Source organism: Mytilus galloprovincialis, chromosome 6, assembly GCF_965363235.1.
Source record: "Mytilus galloprovincialis chromosome 6, xbMytGall1.hap1.1, whole genome shotgun sequence".
Taxonomy (NCBI): Eukaryota; Metazoa; Mollusca; class Bivalvia; order Mytilida; family Mytilidae; genus Mytilus; species Mytilus galloprovincialis.
In genome coordinates this window covers 9,557,770-9,583,353 of record NC_134843.1, presented here as the reverse complement: position 1 = coordinate 9,583,353, position 25,584 = coordinate 9,557,770, and the positions used below count along the sequence as shown (strand labels likewise).

Below are 25,584 nucleotides of genomic sequence, written 5' to 3'. Positions count from 1 at the left end.
GTTGCATGCTCATATTAGCTTTTATAAAAAGCTGCCCACTTTTTACTTACATCTTCTTTACCATGTTTTATACTTTCCAAGTAAGCTGCTAGATTTTCTGTAGTGATGTTCTCCAGCTTAAATGGTGGCATGTAAAAATAATGTGTCTCCGGGTCAAGAATAAGCATAACTGGAGCAGCGGCAAAAGACAACATGATACTATTAATAGTCTCAGCATCAGGCATCCATAGAAACTGGAACCGGCTGTAATAAAATTTACAAAAGATGTTTTGTGATTTCTAATTATTTGTTGGATACAAATTATTGTGGATTTCATTGTTACAGGTTAATCACAAAAATGAAAGTTCAACAATTAACAAATTGTCTATAGTCTTGTATGTATAGAATTCAACAAAACCATAAAATTAAATACATGTATCCACAAACATGCAAGTCTTAAATACATGTATCCACCATACCTGTCAACTGACCCGTATTCTGCGGGTGTGACCCGAGATTTTCACAATTCTGAGGGATCACCCGGAACACCCGCCGGGTCATTGAAATAACCCGGGAATTCCGAAAATGACCCGATTTCACCCGTATTTCTTAGCCTTGAGATTGATTTCTTAAGTAATATTCCTTTGAAATACCGGCAAATTCGTAATTCTTCCATGAACAGGAAGTTCATCTAGCTATGTAAACTGTCAAATTAAGTGACCCATTAAGTGCATGGCTTCACTTGACAGCTTTGGTGTCAAACACACTGTTAATTAACACCAATTACCTTAGCTTTAGGTCGTAAATAAATTGCACAATGGTTTACAAACTTAACTAGAGTTACTTCCCCTTATTTGTCACCATTCAAAACTATTCCTTATATTTACATTTTATGGGTGAAAAAGATTAAATCATAAAAATATAAAATTCAAATACATATTGAAAAATAACTTTTCATTATTTTTATACCTTTATACAATTTTTTAAAAAAAAGTTGAAAATTATTTTTTACATTTATACTTCCTTTAACTGTATTACTATATTTTATCATAGTCTAATTTCCTTGTTAAATGAAAGATTTGATGGTTAAAGGCTACATAGTCAATAGTCTCAAACATTTTAAAAGAATTACAATAAATTCTAGTGTTTGATGATTGTAGTATTTTTTCTCAAAAAGTAAAGTACATAAGACTGAGTTACACAAATTTCTAAAATCTTTGAAAGTGCAATGAAATAATATTTAATAAGATTTAAAATGACTTAACAAAGTGAACATGCATTGATGTTTTGGTATCTTTGATATACGTTATAAGAAAATGTACCATAAATACTGAAATTCAGCTCGAAAAAGTTCGTACGCGTTATGACCTGAGATTTGATTCTTCAATGCAGGTCATGACCTGCATTTTCATCGTCACAGGTTGACAGGTATGATCCACAAACATGCAAGTCTTAAATACATGTATCCACAAACATGCAAGTCTTAAATACATGTATCCACAAACATGCAAGTCTTAAATACATGTATCCACAAACATGCAAGTCTTAAATACATGTATCCACAAACATGCAAGTCTTAAAAAATCTGATGATAAAGTTTGATGCCGGAACAATATATTTATGACTGCATGGTATGTGCAAAAGACTATAGTCATTTTTGAGTAACAGTTGGGAGAAATGAAAACCTAGACATAAAAAAAAATGATTTTGTGTCCACAACTGCAGTTGAGAAATTTCTCTTTCAGGCAGGTAAAATTTCATTGTTACTATCCTGAAAGGGGAAATTGTTAAGAAAAATATTTTTCCAATTGAGACCTAATCTATATACAATTTTCAATTCAATCATCATCAAGTCAAATACAGCTGTATGGAAAGCAGTTTTCGTTAACCTTTCCACCATAGCTTTAATTAAAAGTATTCTTCACTAGTATCTATACTATTAAACGAGAAGACCTCATTTTGTGTGTCACATCTCCTCCTTCCACAATAAATTGATCATGATAAAGGCATCTGGATATTGTTTCCATCATCAGACTGACTTTTTGTCATAGATAAGACTTCCAGTTTAAACTTGCAGAGACTTGGAGAGAGGACAATTATTTTCGCGTTTAACTACATGTATACTATGATTATACTACTATAATTATAGCAGTGATCTCCGTGGAGAAGAAGCTTGGAATTAATAGTTTATAGTAAATACACATTATTTATTATAGAAGTATATTCATAGTATACAGAAGGCTTCAGACCACATTGTTCATGGTCTTGGAATATAGTATGAAGCGGTGCAATTTTTAAAATTTAATATGACTTTTACCAAAAAATGCATTGTATCAAAGGGGAAGAATAATTGTGTTCTGAGGCCAGAAATGGAAAATAATGGAATTTAACAGAAAGGAAACAAATAATGGACTTTGGAAAAAAGGGAGGGTGCTTTTGATACCTTTTCTAATATTCTCCAGACATAAAATCTTTTACCAAAATTCATCCTACAACAGTTTACATGCTGTAAATGCCTGTGATTTTTCGGGTGTGTTCTAGTATGTATTATAAGACTAACCACATTTGTTGTTGTTTTAATTTACCTTATATATGAATATCATTCTGATTTCTATTTTACTGAAGTTGGTCTAGGAACAGCTAGATACTATAAATTTACAATGTTTTACTTCAATCAATATCTATAGAAAAATATGAGTTATTTCCCTTTTAGTGTTTGTTTTTACCTGTGGAACTTGTCTTTCTGATGTTTCGCCAGTATAGTTATGACATCTTTGATCCTGAAATGTAAAAATCATTATAAAAATACATTCAAATATAACTATTAATACAGTTCTTTATTCTTTGTAACAAAATTCTCATACAAGCAAGAAAACTTCAAAGCTTGCAAAAAATGGGTGTATCTATAAACAATGAAGTATATATGTAAAACAGTTGATGAATACTCAATTCTCTATAATAGAACATTCAAACAAAGATTGTTTTGAAGTTTATAGAGGGAAGAATTTGACATGCTTTAATTCATAACCAATATTTCATTAGAATTGGCATGCATGGTACATTGTATAAAGTACTATGAAGTAATTATTAGCACTATGCTTTATTTACTAGTGCTACAGAACAGCGCTGAGCTATGGAAAGGAATACCAAACCAATATTTCATCCATAAGCACTATACTATGTTAACTAGTGCTACACAGCAGAGCTTTGGAAAGGAACCAGATCAATATTATATCCATTAGCACTATACTTTATTTACTAGTGCTACAGAACAGAGCTATGGAAAGGAATACCAAACCAATATTTCACCCATTAGCACTATACTACATTAACTAGTCTTTCAATGTAAATATCAGTCAAGTATTTACCCTATTTTAAAACTCAAACAGTGATTAAGTAAAGTATCTTGAAGATGAATATCATAATGTCAAAATTACAGCATTAATATCTAGATCAATCCATTCATATTTTTATGTCATTTTAATCAGTTAACAAATAGTTTTTTCAAGTATGTGTGAATTGAAATATATGTTTATATTTTTTATTTTTGTGATAATAATCACTCAAATATAAATATAAACTGAGTAACCATTAAGTTCTAATTTGATTATGACCAGGCTTTATAGAAAGAATTCTGCTAAATAGCACAAGCTTCTTTCTAACACTTTAATAAGATTACACACATACAATATAATCATTTCCATTAGACATTATCAATTCTCCTCAATGAAGTCATCAAGTTTTCATGTAAGAATGTTGCAGGGGTGGATTACTAAATGCAATTCTTTGAGTCTCTAAGTGCTTGTTCATTCATTTGATATGCATTGAAAAATGTTAAGCTGTCCTTTGGGTTGGTATAAAATGTGGAAACAACACATGGGAAATATTTAGTACATATTGTAACATACTTTTCACAAATTAGACTCACATAAATACAAAAAGTAGCTTTTAATCAATTACAGCTCTTATGTCTCATATGTCATTCTATCAAAGCCTACATGATAGCAAACACATTTTTTTTAACTTTCAACAATTTTCAATAATTCAAACTTTGGTTATTTTTTGGTTTCTACATATATACACAAGTTATGCATTTGACTTTGATTTTGGACATTTTTGGGCAGAATGTTTTTAAATTCTTAAGGTCCTATAATACCAGTATGTAACTACTGTAGATTCATTATCATCAGTTGTATACCAAATTTTATGGTTTTCATGGGTACAATGAAATCACAAATTCATATTTTATAGACTTTGACAAAATCTCGAAATCACAAATTCACTGAAACTAAAAGGCAAGTTTATCTCATTCAAAAACAAGAATGTGTTCATAGTACACGAATGCCCCACTCGCACTATCATTTTCTATTTTCAGTGGACCGTGAAATTGGGGTCAAAACTTTAATTTGGAATTAAAATTAGAAAGATCATATCATAGGGAACATGTGTACTAAGTTTCAAGTTGATGTAACTTTAACTTCATCAAAAACTACCTTGACCAAAAACTTTAACCTGAACTTCGCACTATCATTTTCTATGTTCAGTGGACCATGAAATTGGGGTCAAAACTATAATTTGGCATTAAAATTAGAAAGATCATATCATGGGGAACAAGTGTACTAAGTTTCAAGTTGATTGGACTTCAACTTCTTCAAAAACTACCTTGACCAAAAACTTTAACCTGAAGCGGACGGACGAACAGAGGCACAGACGGATGGACGATCGGACGCACAGATCAGAAAACATAATGCCCCTCTACTATCGTAGGTGGGGCATAAAAATTGGTACCAACGAAAATAAATGAATCAACAGTACTCACATTTAAACAGTTAAAAGAAATATACACTTTTTTTTATTCCTTTATAAAGTAGTATATAACTTATCATCATTGTAGATACTACATCATATACTGGTCCTTTCTCAACAATATTAATATAACAAGGGTGCACACACTGAAATGTCTTGCCTTCTTTTCTAATCATTGATATTATGATGATAGTCCTAAATATAAAGCTTTATTACAACTGTCACATAAACTCAACATTAACCAAGAAAACGTTTTCCTATTACTTATAATAAGAGAGAATTTAACATTACAAAAAATTTTAACTTTTTTTTCTGGTAGTCACTGAACCATGAAAATGAGGTAAAGGACATTGGTCATGTGACTTTGATGGAAAGTTCGTAACATGAGGCATCTATATACAAAGTATGAAGCATCCAGGTCTTCCACCTTCTAAAATATAAAGCTTTTAAGAAGTTAGCTAACGCTGCCGCCAGATCACTATCCCTATGTCAAGCTTTCTGCAACAAAAGTTGCAGGCTAGACAAAAATCAACTTAAGGTTTGATTCATAATTTAGGCCCTGGCATAATGTATTCATATCAATCAATCACATCTAACTATTGGTACATTTCATATAAAACTAAAAAATAAAAAAACATGTAATGTAAATACAATTTTTAAAATCTTAAAGTGAAATGTTATGTAACTATGCTAATATTTGAATTAAATCTAGACATGTAATTTTTTTATATCATAATATGACAAGTTAGAAAGGATAATCTTTTATATCAAATAAAAATCCTCATTTTATTGTCTGCAGATTTGCATTTCAGGTAAATTGAAAATACAGAAGACCCATAAATCTCCTTAAATTACTGGTAATTGAGTTGTATGACAATATAACTAGAGTTAATTACAACCTTATTTACACTATAATGTTGTTACATATAAATTTTAAAAGACTTGTTTTTTTTTATTTTTTATATGCTATATATCGTAAAATTCGATCAATTTCTTAAAGACCCCATTCTAAATTTGTGATGCAAGTCATTCTGTATTAACCATGAAATCATGTTGTAATATCATGGAAGTCACTAAGATTAATACATAATTGTTTGATTTTTATCATTGAAAATTGGCCTAAACATGAATGACTGAATCTTCAAGAATCAATTAGATTTAGTAACAATTAACAACTTAGAAATGTAAAATTTCCTCTTGCACAGAGTATAACAATAAGACAGTAACATATATGATGCTACACCTGTCCAATTAGTCATATGCTTGATTTTGTATAAAAATGCTTTGAGCTTTAGATACATAAATTTAGTGTCTTTGCATTTTCACGTTTTTAACAATAAACGTCAGCTGTGATTAGTTAACCTCTAACAACTATTTGAGTATAGTATATTATTTAATTACAAAATCTACATAAAAATTAACATAATATTTCTTGTCAACAGTATCATATGTAATTCTTTCATAATAAAATCGCATGAAAAATTACTACATCATTTTCATCATTTTAGATGTTTGCACTTTCTTTCAAGCCCTACACGATAACTCAGCATACATGAATTTCCAATGAATAACATCTGTGATTATATTCTAGACATAATAATAAGGTTTTATAAAAAGTCAGACTACAGAAGCAATACTTTGCTGTCAAAGACTCAAGCAAATTTAACTACAACATCATGAGACAACAGGTTAAAACTGAGTTAGTTTTCTATCAGAATATTAAGCCTCCGGGTGAGCTCTCCCTCCCTCCCTTCATCATCACACACATATATATACAACTTGCTTCTTTAAATTACTTTGGTAAACTATGATACTTGTTGTAGCATCTTGAAGTGACGTTAACATGCAGTTTTTGGAAATGAGGTTTTTGTTATAACTAGTTAAATTACTAGTAGCTGTGTTCACAACATCCTCAGGAAACAAGGGACACATGAATTATTTGTTGTTACTTACTAAACTAGCTGTTTTCACAACATCCTTTGACAACTGGGAAAAATGAATTATTTGTTGTTATATACTTACTAAACTAGTGGTTTTCACAACATCCTTTGACAACTGGGAAAACTGGGGTATTTGTTGTAACTGTCTACAAAAAACTGTTCTCACAACAAAATAATACTGGAGAAAACATGGGTATTTTTGAGTGTTCAGTACTAAAATATTTGATTACTTGTTGCCCATGCCAATCATTCTTTTAAAGTTTATTTTTTTTTAATTCAATATAAACAAGAATGTGTCCATAGTACATGAATGCCCCACTCGCACTATCATTTTCTATGTTCAGTGGACCACGAAATTGGGGTCAAAACTATAATTTGGCATTAAAATTAGAAAGATCATATCATGGGGAACAAGTGTACTAAGTTTCAAGTTGATTGGACTTCAACTTCTTCAAAAACTACCTTGACCAAAGACTTTAACCTGAAGCGGACGGACGAACGGAGGCACAGACCAGAAAACATAATGCCCCTCTACTATCGTAGGTGGGGCATAAAAATAAAGAAGATCGATTGGTTGATTGATGTTTGCTTAATGTCCAGTGACAAACATTTCATGCAAATTCAGGAAAATATAGTTTGATTGTCAATGAGGCAAGTTTCTACTAAGAAACAATTGATGTAGATGCTAGCAACTTTTTAGTCTAATTATTTTCCTTATTTTCAAGGTGAGACAACTGTCCAACCGACCAAAATGACACAGAAGTTAACATCTATAGGTTAATAATGGCCTTCAACAATGAGCAAAACCCATATTGCAAAATCAGCTATTAAAAGCCTTGAAATTACCATAATAAGAAGACGACAGGGATAAAACACAGTAATAAATGAAATAGAAAAATAATATAATGGAATATGTAGACAGCTCTCTCACAAGCAAACACACCCTAATTGTAAATTATAAAGGCCTTTACCACAGGCATATACTCATTTATCATTTTAAATTCAATTATAATACTTGATGAAAAGTACCCTTTCTTGGGAAGCAACAATACCTAATATGGAATAAATTATGGTTGAATAAAAGCTTTGAATATATTTCAGTATAAGTTTCAGAAATCAAAACAGGAAATGACAGGTAAAATCTGATTTGAACATCACTATTCAGTAAATCTATCAGTTGTTTATTTTGACTGAATCTGTCTAGTACTTATGTAAATTATTAAACCAAATGACTTGTAACTGTCCTTCGTTTGTCATCATTTTGAAAATTTACAGAGTACACTGTAAGGAGAGAGAGCATAAAATCTAGATACAGATCAACCATTGATTACTACATATCAAACCAGGTGCTCCGCAGGGCGCACCTTTATACGACCGCAGAGGTCGATCCCTGAACAGTTGGGGCAGGTATGGACAAAACATTTAAGCGTGATACAGCTCTGAATTTAGATTGGGATCAAATTTTTGACATTATAGGGGCTTTTTACACAAAACAAATGTCAAGCCACTCCATCATCATCATCATCTCAATTCAAATTTTAAATGGACTTTGCAACCATAAACACTCATTTAAATACATCAGAAAATTATAAAAATAGAAAATGACATGATAGTCATGTCTGGCAAAATTTCCAACATACATTATCTAAAAACATTTTAGAAAAGATAAGGAAAAAAAGCTTCATCAGCAACATTTTATATTGGCAAATTTCCAATGAAGTTATTTACATAAAGTTATTGGCAAATAAAAATAGAAAATGACATCATAGTCATGTCTGGCAAATTTCCAACATATATTATCTAAAAATATTTTAGATAAGATAAGGAAAAAAAAACTTCATCAGCAACATTTTATATTGGCAAATTTCCAATGAAGTTATTTACATAAAGTTATTGGCAAATAAAAATAGAAAATGACATCATAGTCATGTCTGGCAAATGTCCAACACACATTATCTAAAAAACATTTTAGATACGATAAGGAAAAAAAGCTTCATCAGCAAAATTTTATATTGGCAAATTTCCAATGAAGTTATTTACATAAAGTTATTGGCAAATAAAAATAGAAAATGACATCATAGTCATGTCTGGCAAATTTCCAACATATATTATCAACTACTATTCTATACAAAGAAAGATAACTCCAATTGAAAATTAATTGCTATTGCACAATATTGTGCAATTAGATATTTCTTGCTATTGTGCAATACTGTGCAATTGAAAATTTCTTGCTATTGCACAATACTTGATATGGAATCCTGATTTGGACCAACTTGAAAACTGGACCCATAATCAAAAATCAAAGTACATGTTTAGATAAAGCATATCAAATAAGCCCAAGAATTTAATTTTTGTTAAAATCAAACTTAGTTTAATTTTGGACCCTTTGGACCTTAATGTAGACCAATTTGAAAACTGGACCAAAAATTAAGAATCTACATACACAGTTAGATTTGGCATATTAAAGAACCCATTTATTCAATTTTTGATGAAATCAATCAAAGTTTAATTTTGGACCCCCATTTGGACCAACTTGAAAACTAGGCCAATAATAAAAAATCTAAGTACATTTTTAAATTCAGCATATCAAAGAACCCCAAGGATTCAATTTTTGTTAAAATCAAACTAAGTTTAATTTTGGACCCTTTGGACCTTAATGTAGACCAATTTGAAAACGGGACCAAAAATTAAGAATCTACATACATAGTTAGATTTGGCATATCAAAGAACCCCAATTATTCAATTTTTGATGAAATCACACAAAGTTCAATTTTGGACCCTTTGGGCCCTTATTCCTAAACTGTTGGGACCAAAACTCCCAAAATCAAACACAACCTTCCTTTTATGGTCATAAACCTTGTGTTTAAATTTCATAGATTTCTATTTACTTATACTAAAGTTATTGTACGAAAACCAAGAATAATGCTTATTTGGGCCCTTTTTTGGCCCTTAATTCCAAAACTGTTGGAACCAAAACTCCCAAAGACAATCCCAACCGTCCTTTTGTGGTCATAAACCTTGTGTCAAAATTTCATAGATTTCTATTCACTTAAACTAAAGTTATAGTGCGAAAACCAAGAAAATGCTTATTTGGGCCCTTTTTGGCCCCTTATTCCTAAAATGTTGGGACCAAAACTCCCAAAATCAATCCCAACCTTCCTTTTGTGGTCATAAACCTTGTGTTAAAATTTCATTGATTTCTATTCACTTTTACTAAAGTTAGAGTGCGAAAACTAAAAGTATTTGGACGACGACGACGACGACGTAGGACGACGACGCCAACGTGATAGCAATATACGACCAAAAAATTAAAATTTTTGCGGTCGTATAAAAATGTTATGGATAATAATAAGGTTTAAACTTAAAATTTTAAAGGTTTGGCTACTAAAGTAACTCATCTAACAACAGCTATACGTACACACCACCCAAGAAAATTAACAGAATAGAATGCAGACATACTACATCTTAGCCAAACCAATTAACTAGAAAAAACTGTCATTCCAGAAGAAGCTGTTTTATGAAGACAATATAGTATTGTACCTCATGTTTAATTAGACTAATGGCTGTCAGAGGTCTACAAAGATATGTGTCTCATTCAACAAGTCTGTCATCTTCTATAACATCAGTAAAATTAAAACAGTTTTTGTTTGGTTACATCATCCACATTGCAGTTTAAATGTCTGAAGATAACCAAAAAAACATAATTAATTAATATCCAATTTTACTAAAATAGATACTCAACCTTGAAAAAAGATAACTGGTATGAATAAACAAGATGCTATAGCTGGCCATGGCCATATGTTGGACAAAGTCCGACAGATTTAATGATAATCTAGACACTCAAAAAGGTCCAGTCCAGACCAGTTTAGGTTATACACTTTGCCCTCAAAAGAACCTGATTTATTCATCTAATATTTTTACATAAATATTAGCTTAATCTGAATGAATCTTAAATATATGTTTTCCAGCAAGTGGTTGGTCTAACCACTGAAACCAGACACTTGTGCTGACAAAAGATTGGTGAAATGCTTTAGTTGTATTGCAGTCTCCATCCACAATTGTAATAAATCAGGCAACCTATCATAAACATTCTACCAGTGAAATTGTGGGTATAGTTGGGGAAGCTTTTTTGTAAGTGACATATGTTTCCCTACTTATTGACTGCAGAATTGAAAAAGGTTTTTTTATATGGTGATTTTACATTTTTTTGAAGACCTTATATTGACCTCAAAATGACCTTTGTGTCTTTCTTTATTGTGACGTTACACTATTGTTTCAGGTAAGGGTGAAGGTTGATACCTATTAAAACACCTAAACCTGCTGCATTTGTATGCACATGTCCTAAGTCAGGAACCTGATGTTCAGTGGTTGTCATTTGTTGGTGTGGTTCATTAATGTTTCTTGGCTCTCTTTTTTTTATATAGATTAGACGGTTGGTTTTCTGGGGCACTTTATAGCTTGCTGTTTGGTGTGAGATAAGACTCTGTGTTGAAGACTGTACTTTTACCTGGGCCTGGGCCATGATATTTGAATGTAATCATTAGCGTTCAGTGAGGGATAAAATTAAAGAATATCACGGCCCAGGCCATGTGTTAAGGTGGTACCCAACACTTGTACTAAAATTAATTTGGCTCGTTTAATTTTCATAAAATTTTGTCAAAGTAAATCCTTTAACAAAAATATAAAAAAAATCAAAAATTTTTAACCAACCGTTTTTTACACTGGTTATGTAGCAGTTTGACAAAAACCTATTTTGATCATTGAGAAGCTTAATATTCCTTTTACAATACAACATAATTAAAATGTTTAGCTGACTTTACAGAGTTATCTCCCTGTAGTGTTAGGTACCACCTTAATTAACAACACATCTATGGCTTCCATAAATTATTTTGATTCTTATACTAACATTAAACTAGAGGCTCTTAAGAGCTCTGTGTGCTCCCCTTGGTCTGTGTGCATACTAAACAAAAGACACAGCTGGATTAATGACAAAATTGTGTTTTGGTGATGGTGATGTGTTTGTAGATCTGACTTAAGTGAACATTCTTGCTACTTACAATTATCTCTATCTATATTGAACTTGGCCCATTAGTTACAGAGGAAAACATTTTGTTTAAATTTACAAAAATTTACAAAATTTATGAAAATTGTTAAAAAATTGACTGTAAAAGGCAATAACTCCTTAAGGGGTCAACTGACCATTTTGAGCATGCTGACTTATTTGTAGATCTTACTTTGTTGAACATTATTGCTGTGTACAGTTTATCTCTATCGATAATAATATTCAAGATAATAACCAAAAACAGCAAAATTTCTTAAAAAATTACAAATTCAGGGGCAGCAACCCAACAACCAGTTGTCTAATTCATCGGAAAATTTTAGGATGATAGATCTTGACTTGATTAACAATTTAACCCCATGTCAGATATTCTCTAAATGCTTTGGTTTCAGAGTTATAAGCCAAAATATATATTAACCCCTATGTTCTATTTTTAGCCATGGTGGCCATCTTGGTTGGTTGGCCAGGTTATTTTTTAAACTAGATACCCCAATGATGATTGTGGCCAAGTTTTGTTAAATTTGGCCCAGTAGTTTCAGAACAGAAGATTTTTGTAAATGTTAATGACGACGGACGCCAAGTGATGAGAAAAACTCACCTTAGGGCCAGGTGAGCTAATAAAAAATATACCTTCATGTGCTACTTTTTGAGTAAAATGAGGTCAAAATTTTGTATAGTTGCTCAAAATTCAGATTTCTGGCCGTAATTTAATATTATATTTCTCTTTCGAAAGAAAGACATAACTGTTTTGTTTTAAAAGATAAACACAAATTGTTTTTTTGTTAAATATATAGTTTGTAATTTCTGTATTTTATAATTAGTATCCTAAAAATTTATACATTTTTTTATTCAGAAATAACTCATATTTATCACATGTTCATGAATGTAGAAAAAACGTCATTTTTTGCTGTATATTTATCAAATTAAAAAAAATTCCACTATTTATGTTTTCATGAAAATTGGCACACATAATCAACCCACTTAAACAAACCAATTGGCATTTTAAAAAAGAGGGGTCCATGAACTCTTTTTCAAGTTAAATAAGTTTGAATGATAAAAATCAGTCGAAAACTGAATCTTTTCCCAATGAGTTTGATGTCGCGATAAAAACAATTTACGTTAGCAATGTCATTACCTCCCCTGTAACTGTATTGTATGCCCTTAAGGGGTCAACTGGACATTTTGGTCATGTTGACTTACTTGTAGATCTTACTTTGCTGAACATTATTGCTGTTTACAGTATATCTCTATCTATACTATTATTCAAGATAACCAAAAACGTCAATTTTCCTTAAAATTGCCAATTCAGGGGCAGCAACCCAACAACCAGTTGTCCCTTTTGTCTGAAAATTTCAGGGCAGATAGATCTTGACTTGATAAACAATTAAACCCCATGTCAGATTTGCTCTTAATGCTTCGGTTTCAGAGTTATAAGTCAAAATCTACATTTTACCCCATGTTCTATTTTTAGCCATGGTGGCCATATTGGTTGGTTGGTCAGGTCATCAGACAATTTTTTTTAAACTAGATACCCCAATAATGATTGTGGCCAAGTTTGGTTAAATTTGGCCCAGTAGTTTCAGAGGAGAAGATTTTTGTAAAAGTTAACTACGCCGGACGCCGGACGCCAAGTGATGAGAAAAGCTCACTTGGTCTTTAAGGCCAGGTGAGCTAAAAACTGAAGATAGGGGTATGCCATGTGTGTGGCTGTTCTATTTTACAGACTGTTAGATAAATGTACAAAAAATCTAATGAATCTGTAGCTTGCTTTTCTTAAATAACCTTTTTAACAGAATTGTGCCTGATATTCATATGATGAAGACATAATCTTTCAATCAGTTTAACTGAGGTCTGGAGCTGGCATGTCAGTTAACTGCTAGTAGTCTGTTGTTATTTATGCTAGTAGTCTGTTGTTATTTATGTATCATTGTGATTTTATTTACTTCCTTTTGTTACATCTTCTGACATCTGATAACATCAGATTGTTATGCGTTTATTTTTCTACATTGGTTAGAGGTATAGGGAGAGGGTTGAGATCTCATAAACATGTATAACCCCACCGCAATTTTGCGCCTGTCCTAAGTCAGGAGCCTCTGGCCTTTGTTAGTCTTGCATGATTTTTAATTTTAGTTTTTTGTGTATAATTGGAAGTTTAGTATAAGGTCCATTATCACTGTACTTAAATATACATATTTTTTAAGGGGCCAGCTGAAGGACACCTATGGGTGCGGGAGTTTCTCGCTACATTGAAAACCCATTGGTGGCCTTCAGCTGTTGTCTGCTCTATGGTCGGGTTGTTGTCGCTTTGACATATTCCCCATTTCCTTTCTCAATTTTATTTTAATTCTCAAACCCTGAACATTTGCCATTTTTTATTTCGATTTTTTTTTTGTAAGCAAATTCACCGTTGACATTTTGTAATGAATAAGCCGCAATGTTGACTTGCTGAAATCAGTAAATGTGTGACTAATGCAATAAAATAGAAAAATAGTAACAACTACCTAAAAAAAATAATATTATCTGAGTTTAGAAACCTTCAGCTTTGTCGTTTTCATTCATATGAAGTATGACGTCATGTTTTACAATGATATTAATGTGCCACAAGAGTGCACACACTGAAATGTCTCGCCTTCTTTACTAATCATTGATATTATGTTGATACTCCTAAATATAAAGCTTTATTACGACTGTCACATTAACTTAACATGAACCATAAAAATGAGGTCAAGGTCAGTTGAACCATATGCCAGGCAGACATGTACAGCTAACAATGCTTCCATACAACAAATATAGTTGACCTATTGCTTATAGTTTAAGAAAATAGACCAAAACACAAAAACTTAACACTGAGCAATGAACCGTGAAAACCAGGTCAAGGTCAAATAAAACCTGCACGACTGACATATAGATCATAAAATATTTCCCTACACCAAATATAGTTGACCTATGACATATAGTATTAGATAAAAAGACCAAAACTCAAAAACTTAACTTTGACCATTGAACCATGAAAATGAGGTCAAGGTCAGATGACATCTGCCCGCTATACATGTACACCTTACAATCATTCCATACAACAAATATAGTAAAACTATTGCATAAAGTATGAGAAAAACAGACCAAAACACAAAAACTTAACTATAACCACTGAACCATGAAAATGAGGCCAAGGTCAGATGACATCTGCCCGCTAGACATGTACACCTTACAATCATTCCATACAACAAATATAGTAAACCTATTGCATAAAGAATGAGAAAAACAGACCAAAACACAAAAACTTAACTATAACCACTGAACCATGAAAAGGAGGTCAAGGTCAGATGACACCTGCCAGTTGGACATGTACACCTTACAGTCCTTCCATACACTGAATATACTAGACCTATTGCTTATAGTACCTGAGATATAAACTTGACCACCATAACTTAACCTTGTTCACTGATCCATGAAATGAGGTCGAGGTCAAGTGAAAACTGTCTGATGGGCATGAGGACCTTGCAAGGTACGCACATACTAAATATAGTTATCCAATTACTTTCAGTAAGAGAGAATTTAACATTACAAAAAATCTGAACTTTTTTTTCAAGTGGTCACTGAACCATGAAAATGAGGTCAAGGACAATGGACATGTGACTGACGGAAACTTCGTAACATGAGGCATCTATATACAAAATATGAAGCATCCAGGTCTTCCACCTTCTAAAATATATAGCTTTTAAGAAGTGAGCTAACACCGCCGCCGCCGCCGCCGCCGCCGGATCACAATCCCTATGTCGAGCTTTCTGCAACAAAAGTTGCAGGCTCGACAACAACCATAAATGAAATTTTGCGGAATTTTACTTTTTCTATATGAAGGTATATATATATATATATATATATGTGCCGCTGGAATGGGTCCCTTTTTTGACACATCAAATATATCAATGGGTTGCGATTTCACCAAGATAATGTGTCAATGGGTCAAATATTTTCATCTTTTGACTAGATTTTTGTAAATATGAAAAACACAACTGTTTAAACATTTCACAAGTTTTAGTAAGTTAAGGACATAAAGCACCTCTTTACAAACATTCAAAGACCATAATGTCTTCTGAATGGAAAATGTCAAAAATGTTTTAATTTCAAACTTGACTTCCATTTTGTGATGAGAAACAACAATACAAGGTTAAATGAATTGTTTGAATAGTTAATGCAAAGAAACACAAAGGAAAATCAGGAGCAAAAAAACACTCTTCTGTATGAGACAAAAAAAAACATAGCTTAGCATTGATTCGTCTAAAATCATGTGACTATAATCTTCTATCAGAGAATGAATATGAACAGCTGCTGTGGGATATACTGACATGTTTTCATAGAGTTGAGAATATTTTAATGAATCTAAATGAACCAAATAATAAAGTGTTTCATATAAGCCAGCAGTTTCTTTTTATCGCTCTGCACAAAGCCCATAAGTTGCAAGGCTGTCTCAAGATGGTTAAATAGTCTGAATCTTCAAAATATTGAAGACTCAGACCCCATTTACACTGACAAAAATGACTGATCTTTTTAAGATCGATCTTCAATCGGATTTAAAAAGTCTACCTCTAGAAGTGGTTTTAAAAAGATCGATCTTATTTGAATCAATCTTTTTTTTTGGTGTAAATGCTTAGATCGATCACGACCTATCTTTTTCAGGTATTTGTTATATTTAAAAATAAAGGTCAGACTGGTTCTTTTTATGTTGTAGTGTAAAGGCACTGGATTAAATAAGATGGATATCGATCGATCTTACTTGTGCAATGTAAACTCGAACTCGATTCAAATAAAGATCGATTCAATTTCGTTGCCAGTGTAAACGGGGTCTTGGTGCTCTGTGTTATCAAAAGTACTATTAACTGGATCTCACCGATATTCACTAAATATATGGGACTCAAAACATGTTATCTATGGCTGTAACTAAAGGACAAATGCTTTATCCTAATTGCACATATTTAGAAAATCTCATCACGAAAACATTGTTATACAATTACATAATTCTGTTGATATATAAGTAATTATACAACTTAGATATAGATAAATGTTAACAAAACATCTGCCAGTTTAAAACAATTAACTCTTTACTTCAAATAAAGGAATTTAATCTATTCCAGTATTTTGCTTTATTTTTTTTTTTACATCTTTATAAAAGGCTCCATAAATACATATAAGAAGCTTATTTTCAATGGTTTTTTTTAGATCTTTTTCATATATATGTAGCATTTGAAAACCTGTGTTGTATCTTCTCAGAAACAGTTTGAAGGAATATGAACCTAACATCATGCTATTTATCTAACTATTGGTGAATCCAAAGTATTGGTGGAATCTCAGTTAGTTGTCGTAAATGAGAATTTCTCTAGGCAGTTTAAAGCTTTTAATGTTGTATAGACACCTGTTTATTATTTAAAGACTCTCTCATGATCTCTAGATGTCTTTTGCTTATTTTGTTGTTAGGTTGCTGTGATGTTTTATTAATATCAGTTAAAATTTGTACATTAGACATATTTCATATTTTTAATACTGCCATGCATGATCATAGATCATCATACTCACTTTAACTTACATATAGTTTTGGTGCTATACACAAAACAATTCAAACATTTCATACTCCTTTGAATTGTTTTACATTGTCATTTGGAGGCCTTTTATAGCTGACTATGCGATATGGGCTTTGCACATTGTTGAAGGCCATATAGTAACCTATAATTGTTAATTTTTGAGTCATTTTGGTCTCTTGATGAAAGTTCTCTCATTGGCAATCATACCACATCTTCATTTTATATTTATACAAAAACTGAATAAATGCATGCAACCGATTTTCTTCCAGGCTGTTTATTATGTAATGTTAAGACTAGACATGGTATTTTATTTATGAATGAAAACATATGAATAAACAAATTAGCATGTGTATGGTAATATTTAGCCTGAATCATAAAGATGTCAGATAACTGATGAGACTTAATGATTAAACACCCACTTTCACTGATGGATTATAATTGACCTTTTAAATAATTCCTGATAATTCATTCTCTCCATTAATGAAGACAATCAGATGAATGCAGGAGTTTAAATCTTACTATTTATTTGGATCCTCAGTCGGTGTGATAGGGAATTTTATCAGGATTGCAGGATTTAATAGTTACACCATTATGTTATTTAATATGCATTTAGCATGCTCTATCCTCAAATAAGGTCATTTTCCAGAGTTATCGAAATCTATTATTTTACATTTACTAAAATATCATGGTGTAAATTTTGAGTGATCGGACCCCCATATGACTTACAGACACCCTCATACGATATGTACTGTAAAAAAAGAAATTATTGCCAGAGTTTTATTGATGCAAATAATACACCTTATTTTTGTTCCGGCTTGACACATTAATCTGTTGTGCTTGTAAATTTTGATGTCATACAACAATCACTTTTTCAATGTGGCATCAGATATTTTCTATTATGACATCAAAATTTTACGGGAACTTGTGTGATGTCCAGTAATGGCGGACAAATAGTGATAAGGTGTATGGGACTGGGTGCGTATTGAAATAATAAAAATTCATATTTTGAAATCTATTACACATATATCTGTTTCTCGTCTTTCCCAAAATTCCCAAAATTAATCTCACAATTTGGTTCATAATCCAAAAATTAAAATAATAAATGCATGCAATAATTTCTGAATTTAAAGTATGTCTTAAAAAATCCATATAAACTATTCCTATGATTGAAGATTGTAATCAAATTTTGAAACTAGGTATTCAATAGTACAAACTTTCTTGTGAAACTAAAAGTCCATCAGTATGATCAATGGAATTGGAATTTTAGAAAGTTTTTATTACACGGCACTTGTTTTATACCACAACCTTATCCCGATAACTTGGCTAAAAAAAATTGCAGGTCAATCAGTTTGAACACACAATTTGAAAATTGCAAACCGATGCCATACAATAGACCACAGATGCCCTCTACATCACCCCTAGTTTTTTGGTGGGGTTCCTGTTGTTTATTCTTTAGTTTTCTATGTTGTGTCGTGTGTGCTGTTGTTTGTTTGTCTTTTTCATTTTTAGCCATGGCGTTGTCAGTTTGTTTTAAATTTATGAGTTTGACTGTCCCTTTGGTATCTTTCCTCCCTCTTTTATACAAATACAGGAGTAGCATCACTTAGTTCTAATGGAAAGGGATAGGCCTAAAATAATAAAGCTTGGTTTGGGTAATAAATGCATACTAAAACGTTACATGAACCAGCCTACTTCATCTTAGTAACCTGCATAACACCTATTAATGATTCACATACTGAGTGAAATTGCTCAAACTCAATCTCAATATCATTAGTGTTTTAAGTTGTCCAATATAAATTTCTTAATTTCAAATGAATTAGTGGAGACCTGCTATCAAGTTGTCATTTGGAAACCAAATATTTTACTATTTATCACTTTATCAAGGCACATTATCTCTTGAAAGAATTTTTTATCTGTTACTTTTCTGTAAACTTTCATACTTTTGATTTATAAATTATTCTATATCAAAATATATGCTTTCCCTCTATAACACTATTTCTGTTGGTATTCTAAAAGATGAAATATCTGTCTATTATTGGCAACAGTCAAATTCAACCTGCCTGGATTTATTTATGATGTATTTATAACAGCAATTTAATATCCCATTTGTCAAAATATGCATCAAATGTAGGTCAGAACTAAAACTAGAGGCTTCAAAGAGCCTGTGTAGCTCACCTGATTCTTAGTAACTTGGTATGGAAATCATGTTAATAGATTAAAACCAAAAGACCAAATTTGGTTTAAATAGTAAACAGTAATTTAATCAAAAACAAAACACTAATGACTTTTGTAAAGTTTACAGAAATTACCAATAAATTCATTGAAATTATTGAAAATGACTTTAAGAGGACAATGACAAAGGAGTAGGGGCATTAAGGCCTGGTTTTGGCCCAAGAAAATAAAATGTTTGATAACTTTTTCAAATTGGCACATAATCTTTAGAAATGCATAGGGTCAAGGAATATAAATGAAAAACATTAAGATTCCTATGTGATGACGTCACAATTACGTCATAATATGTACTGTTTTCACAAAAACGATGAAAATTCAGAATTTATGCAGTTTTCTATCTTTATTTCTGTTGTGGAAACATCGTGCGCAGCCAAGAAACAACAAAATAATTCAACTGAAGCTTTATTATTACTATTGACAAAATCTCACGAAATATAAAATTGTTTCTTGGGTGCGCACATACTTTTCCAATCGAAAATATACTTAAAAATTTGATGAAAAACAAGGAAAAACACAAAATTTTACAAAATATGCAAATTAAGGCATGATTTGTTGCCATGGTAACTTGTTCAATGTCCAAAATTATTTATTTTTTCTGAATACCTTCTACCTGAGATTCTTTTCAGTAATTTAAAAATATGTATGATAACTTTTAAATTTGCAGTAAAATTTGGGCCAAATAAGGGCCTTATTGCCCCTACTCCTTTGCTACAAAGTTACAACACTTGGTCAGCACATCAATAAAAACATTCACACCATGTTTGGGTTTCATCCATTAACCGGTAGAAGAAGACATTTGTATATATTTCCCATAGGGTCCGATGTTAAACTAAGTCCCCCGTTGGCAGCCATCTAGGTTGGTGGAATAGCTACAAAGTAAAAACAATTGGTCAGCACCTCAAAAGGAACATTCTTACCATTTCTGGTGTCATTCCATTCAGTGGTTCTCTAAAAGAAGACGTTTGTATGTATTGTCTATAGGGTCCTATGTTAACTGAATTACCCTGCTTGTGGCCATCTTGGATGATGGATCAGCTTCAAAGTAACAACACTTAGTAAAGACAAAATAAGGAACATTCATGCCATGTTTGGTTTCATTCCATTTACTGGTTCTCCACAAGAAGTTCAAAATGTAAAAAGTTAATAACAAAGACAGACGCCAAGTGATGAGAAAACTTCACTTGGTCCTTAGGGCCAGGTGAGCTAAGAAGCTGTTCCTCCTGTAACCAAACATTAATACATTTGTACATGTATCACGCTTCTATCAGGTTGTAACCACTTCCTATTTGTGTGTGATGATGTATGAGTCCACATAATCTGTTCTGTCACATGGCTTGCAGTCCATGAAGCCAGAAGAATCTGGCTTGAAACCAGGTTTCTACAGGTATCAAAGTGCAATGGTACCAGATTTATGATGTTACACAACAGTTAGGGCAGTGAAAACATCAACTGGATTGAACTTTATACAATTATTAATAAATTTATAAAATTACAAAACCAGATTTTGATTTGAATCAGATCTCATTTATCATAAATCTTGATTATGAAAACAGAAGAATTTACAGGAACTTCAAGAAACTAATTCTGTCATATGTAAAGAATTTTTACATTTATCACATGTTTACTGCAGGGATTAAATCAAAGAATGTTGTGGGTTGAGTTATCAGCAGTCAAAAAATATTCTATGCTCAATTTGAAAGATAAAAAGAAACACCCAATTTATAATAAAAATAAAGTCAAACTCCATAGGATTACGTACCGATTATGACTTAATATTCTTGCCCATTGTTTTAGAAATTCTACCCTACATGTCAAATTAATTACAAAATAACATTGGCGTGCTTAGCCCTATAATATAGGGATATAATCATATTTATTGGATCTGTTAATCAACATGTATTTTCATTGGCAACTGTTTGTCGTCAAATCCAGGCAGAGTTGACAGATCATAGCTAAGAGGGAAATGATTACTTTTGCTTAAGCATTAGAATGAGAATAACAGAACTGTATTTGAAGAATTGCATCTGTCAATTGGGGGTTTGATGGTCACAAATATTGACAGTTCTATTGGCATAAGAATTGCATCTGTCAATTGGGGGTTTTATGGTCACAAATATTGACAGTTCTATTGACATAAGTATAAAACTGCAATCACCAAATGACTATGGCAACTTTTCAAAAACAATACTGTTAACTGTTAACATTGCTGTAACCAAGGAATTATAAAAAAGAAGATGTGGTATGATTGCCAATGAGGCAACTATCCACAAAAGACCAAAATAACACAGACATTAACAACTATAGGTCGTATATTTAAAGGAATGGAAACGCGGTTCGAGATCAATCGGGATACCCGCAGAGCACCCGCAGAGCTATAATTCATGTCTGACTCATGCGGAAGTTATGATGAATAATATCAAAAATCATGACGGAGGTCCATTTCCTGTCATATAGATCGGTCTTTTAATTCATGGGGTCATCTTGCTTGAGACGATATAAATGAGAGATAAAGCCGACATTAAGAATAAACTTTTATTCCTTGAAAAAGGAAAGGCCTTAGGTATCATTTTAATGCCTCATTAAACATAGGTTTGTAATATTGTATTGAGTAAATTCTCATTAGAATAGACCTCTATACTACCTGTTGGTGACATTCTGCTGTTGTCTGCTCTATGGTTGGGTAGTTGTCTCTTTGGCACATTCCCCATTTCCATTCTCAATTTTATGTGTTTTGATTTTTTACTAAAAACTCGACAACTACTACAATTCCTTGCTGTAACGTAATGAACTGAGGGAGACAAACAAAATGAACATAGTCTACCACAAACATTCCATATATAAGCAAGCTAACTGTCTATCATCTCAATGAGATTGCCAATGATAATCTGTTTATCACTATTATACCTGTGATGATGTTGTCAATTTTATTACAATTTCATTAGCAACGCCATGTGCCTCCTTAGTTTTCTAGCGATAATTTTCCATCTCAAGCTAGTAGCATGATATGAAAATTATCACAAAAACAGATCAAAGGAAAAATGCACAAAATAGTGATAAAAATAGTTACATGTATTCTATACTCTCATTCTAAAATATGACTTTGATCAACTCAATTCTATCTTTTTGTAAATGAAATTAACCAAACTGATTTTTTCATCAGGAATGCTCAAACCAATAATGTATATAAGACCTAAAGATGTGAAGGGCTATATGTGACCAAATGTTATTAATATTTAAAAAGAGAAGGTACGATTGCCAATGAGACAACTTCAAACCAGAAACAAAATGACAACTGTAAGCCACTTTACAGCCTTCAATAATGAGCAAAACCAATACCTCCAAACCAATACCTCATAGTCAGCTATAATTTAAGGCCCCGAAATGACAAATGTAAAACAATTTAAACCTGAAAACTATAAGTCAGTAAAGGTTACTATAAATATATTGATACTTGAAACTTTTATTTATTTGTTTTATACTACACTATTTTCTTTTCCAGTGCTCTATAATTAATTTGTTATAAATGTAATTTCATCATCAAATAAACATTTCCAAGAAATACCTTCCCAAAAGAGCAATTTCTCTTACATATTGAACAATTGTTAGACAGCTTATTATTCTGAAATTCCCAAAATAGTACACTATTCAATCATCTAGTTATTCTGGGGAGTTTTGTAAGAGTAAGTCAAGCTAAGCGGTCTATTCAAACTGACAAACACACAACAACATCTTTATATACTATAGTCATACAATATTCTGATGTGAATGACACTGAAGAAGTTACAATCTCGTTCTAAGACAAGAGAATTAACAGATTGGTTCTCCGCAGTTCGTTTTCCTAAATCAATTAGTCGCTCATTTTACAATTCTAAATTTAGAAAATGAACCTTGGGAATCATGTTTTGTAATGTTTCATTACAGGGAGAAATACATGTATATAATCAAATAACGTCTACATTCCAACTAATCAAAATTTCAATAAATTAGAGACCGGAATTCAAAATTACTTAGCAGTATCTAAATTATAAGAAGCAGATATTTAAAAATTAGCAATATCTTAAAACCACAAATACTATCAGACAGATACATCTATTGTCAGGTGATACAGGCAATTATGAATAATATGATATCAACTTGAATTTAGATAAACAATATTTTTGTATTACATAACATTATGCGTTCTTTCCTTTGATTTTATATCTCAAATATGTTTATAAAATACAATATACTTTAGTAGTGTTTTAACATAATTATGTAATAAGCAGGTGTTAATTAGCATACCATTAAAGTTTATCTGCAAAGGAATTCCTTTGCTTAAGTTAGATACACATAAAATGACAGTCAATTAAAAATTATATAATTCTTTGCTTTGTCAAATGCCATAAGGTAGCAATACACAGTTAGGAAAAAAACTTAAAATTGACACTCATAATTTTTAAACACCCTCTTTCCCCTCCTGTCTAACAAAGAAGGCTTTATATGTGTGTTATGCATGTATATACGTATAGAAAGAGAATCTTCCATAGATTTTGTGATTGAACCACAAACTTTGTACTTAGTTTTTGTTAAAGTACTAAATTTGAACAATTTTTGTAAAGGGACTTTGAATTTTTTCCTGAGTTTTGTAAAGGGACCTTAAATTTTGTACTGATTTTACATAAGGTACCTTTTAGACTAAGATTGCTTTTAAACACCAAGCAATAATTTAATAGCCATTAAAACAGCTGTTAAGAACTGTTTTCGTCTCAAAGATAAAATGCTATTACAATAAGGGTACTCACTGTTTGTGTCCTCTAGCAGTTTGACAGTTGTTCATTATGATTGGATGTATAATAACAATTTAACCTTCTTTACTATAATCATTGATATTATGTTGATAGTCCTAAATATATAGCTTAAATTAAAACTGTCACATAAACTTAACCAAGAAAACTAAACATTGACCAATGAACCATGAAAATGAGGTCAAGGTCAGATGAACCATGCCAAGCAGGCATGTACAGCTAATAATTCTTCCATACAACAAATATAGTTGACCTATATTGCTTATTATTATAAAGTTTAAGAAAAACAGACCAAAACACAAAAACTTAACACTGAGTAATGAACTGTGATAATGAGGTCAAGGTCAAATAAAACCTGCGCGACTGACATATAGATCATAAAATATTTCCATACACCAAATAAAGTTGACCTATTGCAATTAGTATTCGAAAAAAAGACCGAAACTCAAAAACTTACCTTTTACCACTGAACCATGAAAATGAGGTCAAGGTCAAATGACACCTGACAGCTAGACATTTACACCTTACATTTTTTCAGGGTCAGTAGACCTTGTTAAAAGTTTATCCTTTTTGTTATTTACAATTTAAAACTAGCTCTTATATGGTTTACAATAACACCTAAAAAATACAAAAAAATATTATTTCAGGGGCAAAAACTTCAATTTCAAAGGGAGATAATAATAACCCTTCCCTAGATCTTCCATCAATTTCTTCATTTTCCATCAACACTTGATGGACAATTAATTGATGGAAATTTGATGGTACTTGATGGAATTCCATCCCAAACCAAAAAAATCCATCAAAGGATGATGGAAATTAGGAATATTATTTCCATCAGCATTCTTTTGATGGAAAATTTGATTGCATCTTTAACCCCTGATGGAAAATTGGATAACATTTTAACCCTCTGACGGGAAAACTGGATGGCATTTTTACCCCCTGATGCAAAGTATGATGACATTTATTCCATCTGATGGTAAATAGGATGGAAATGATCGAAGTTTGATGTAAATTGGACTTATACATTTTCTTTGATGGAGAGTGGGATGGAATTTGGACTTAGAATATTTTATGGAATTGAGACTCTGATGGTAATTTGGACTTAGAAATTTTTTCCATCAACTACTTGAACTAAAAATATGAGCTGGTGATAGAAACATTTGTCAGGTGCCAATCTGTTTTCCTTTAACCTTTATGTACAGGATGTG

General features: G+C 31.7%; 1 protein-coding gene across 1 annotated transcript in view; it reads right to left on the bottom strand.

The window, feature by feature from the left end:
- The window catches only part of LOC143078883 (protein disulfide-isomerase TMX3-like), a 112,223-nt gene that overhangs the window by 9,660 nt on the left and 76,979 nt on the right, over positions 1 to 25,584 (bottom strand). The window contains exons 10-11 of the mRNA XM_076253909.1: positions 2,706 to 2,759; positions 51 to 243 (exon numbers count right to left, since the gene is read on the bottom strand). Coding sequence (XP_076110024.1) covers positions 51 to 243; positions 2,706 to 2,759 — 247 coding nt within the window. The remainder of the gene's footprint in view (positions 1 to 50; positions 244 to 2,705; positions 2,760 to 25,584) is intronic.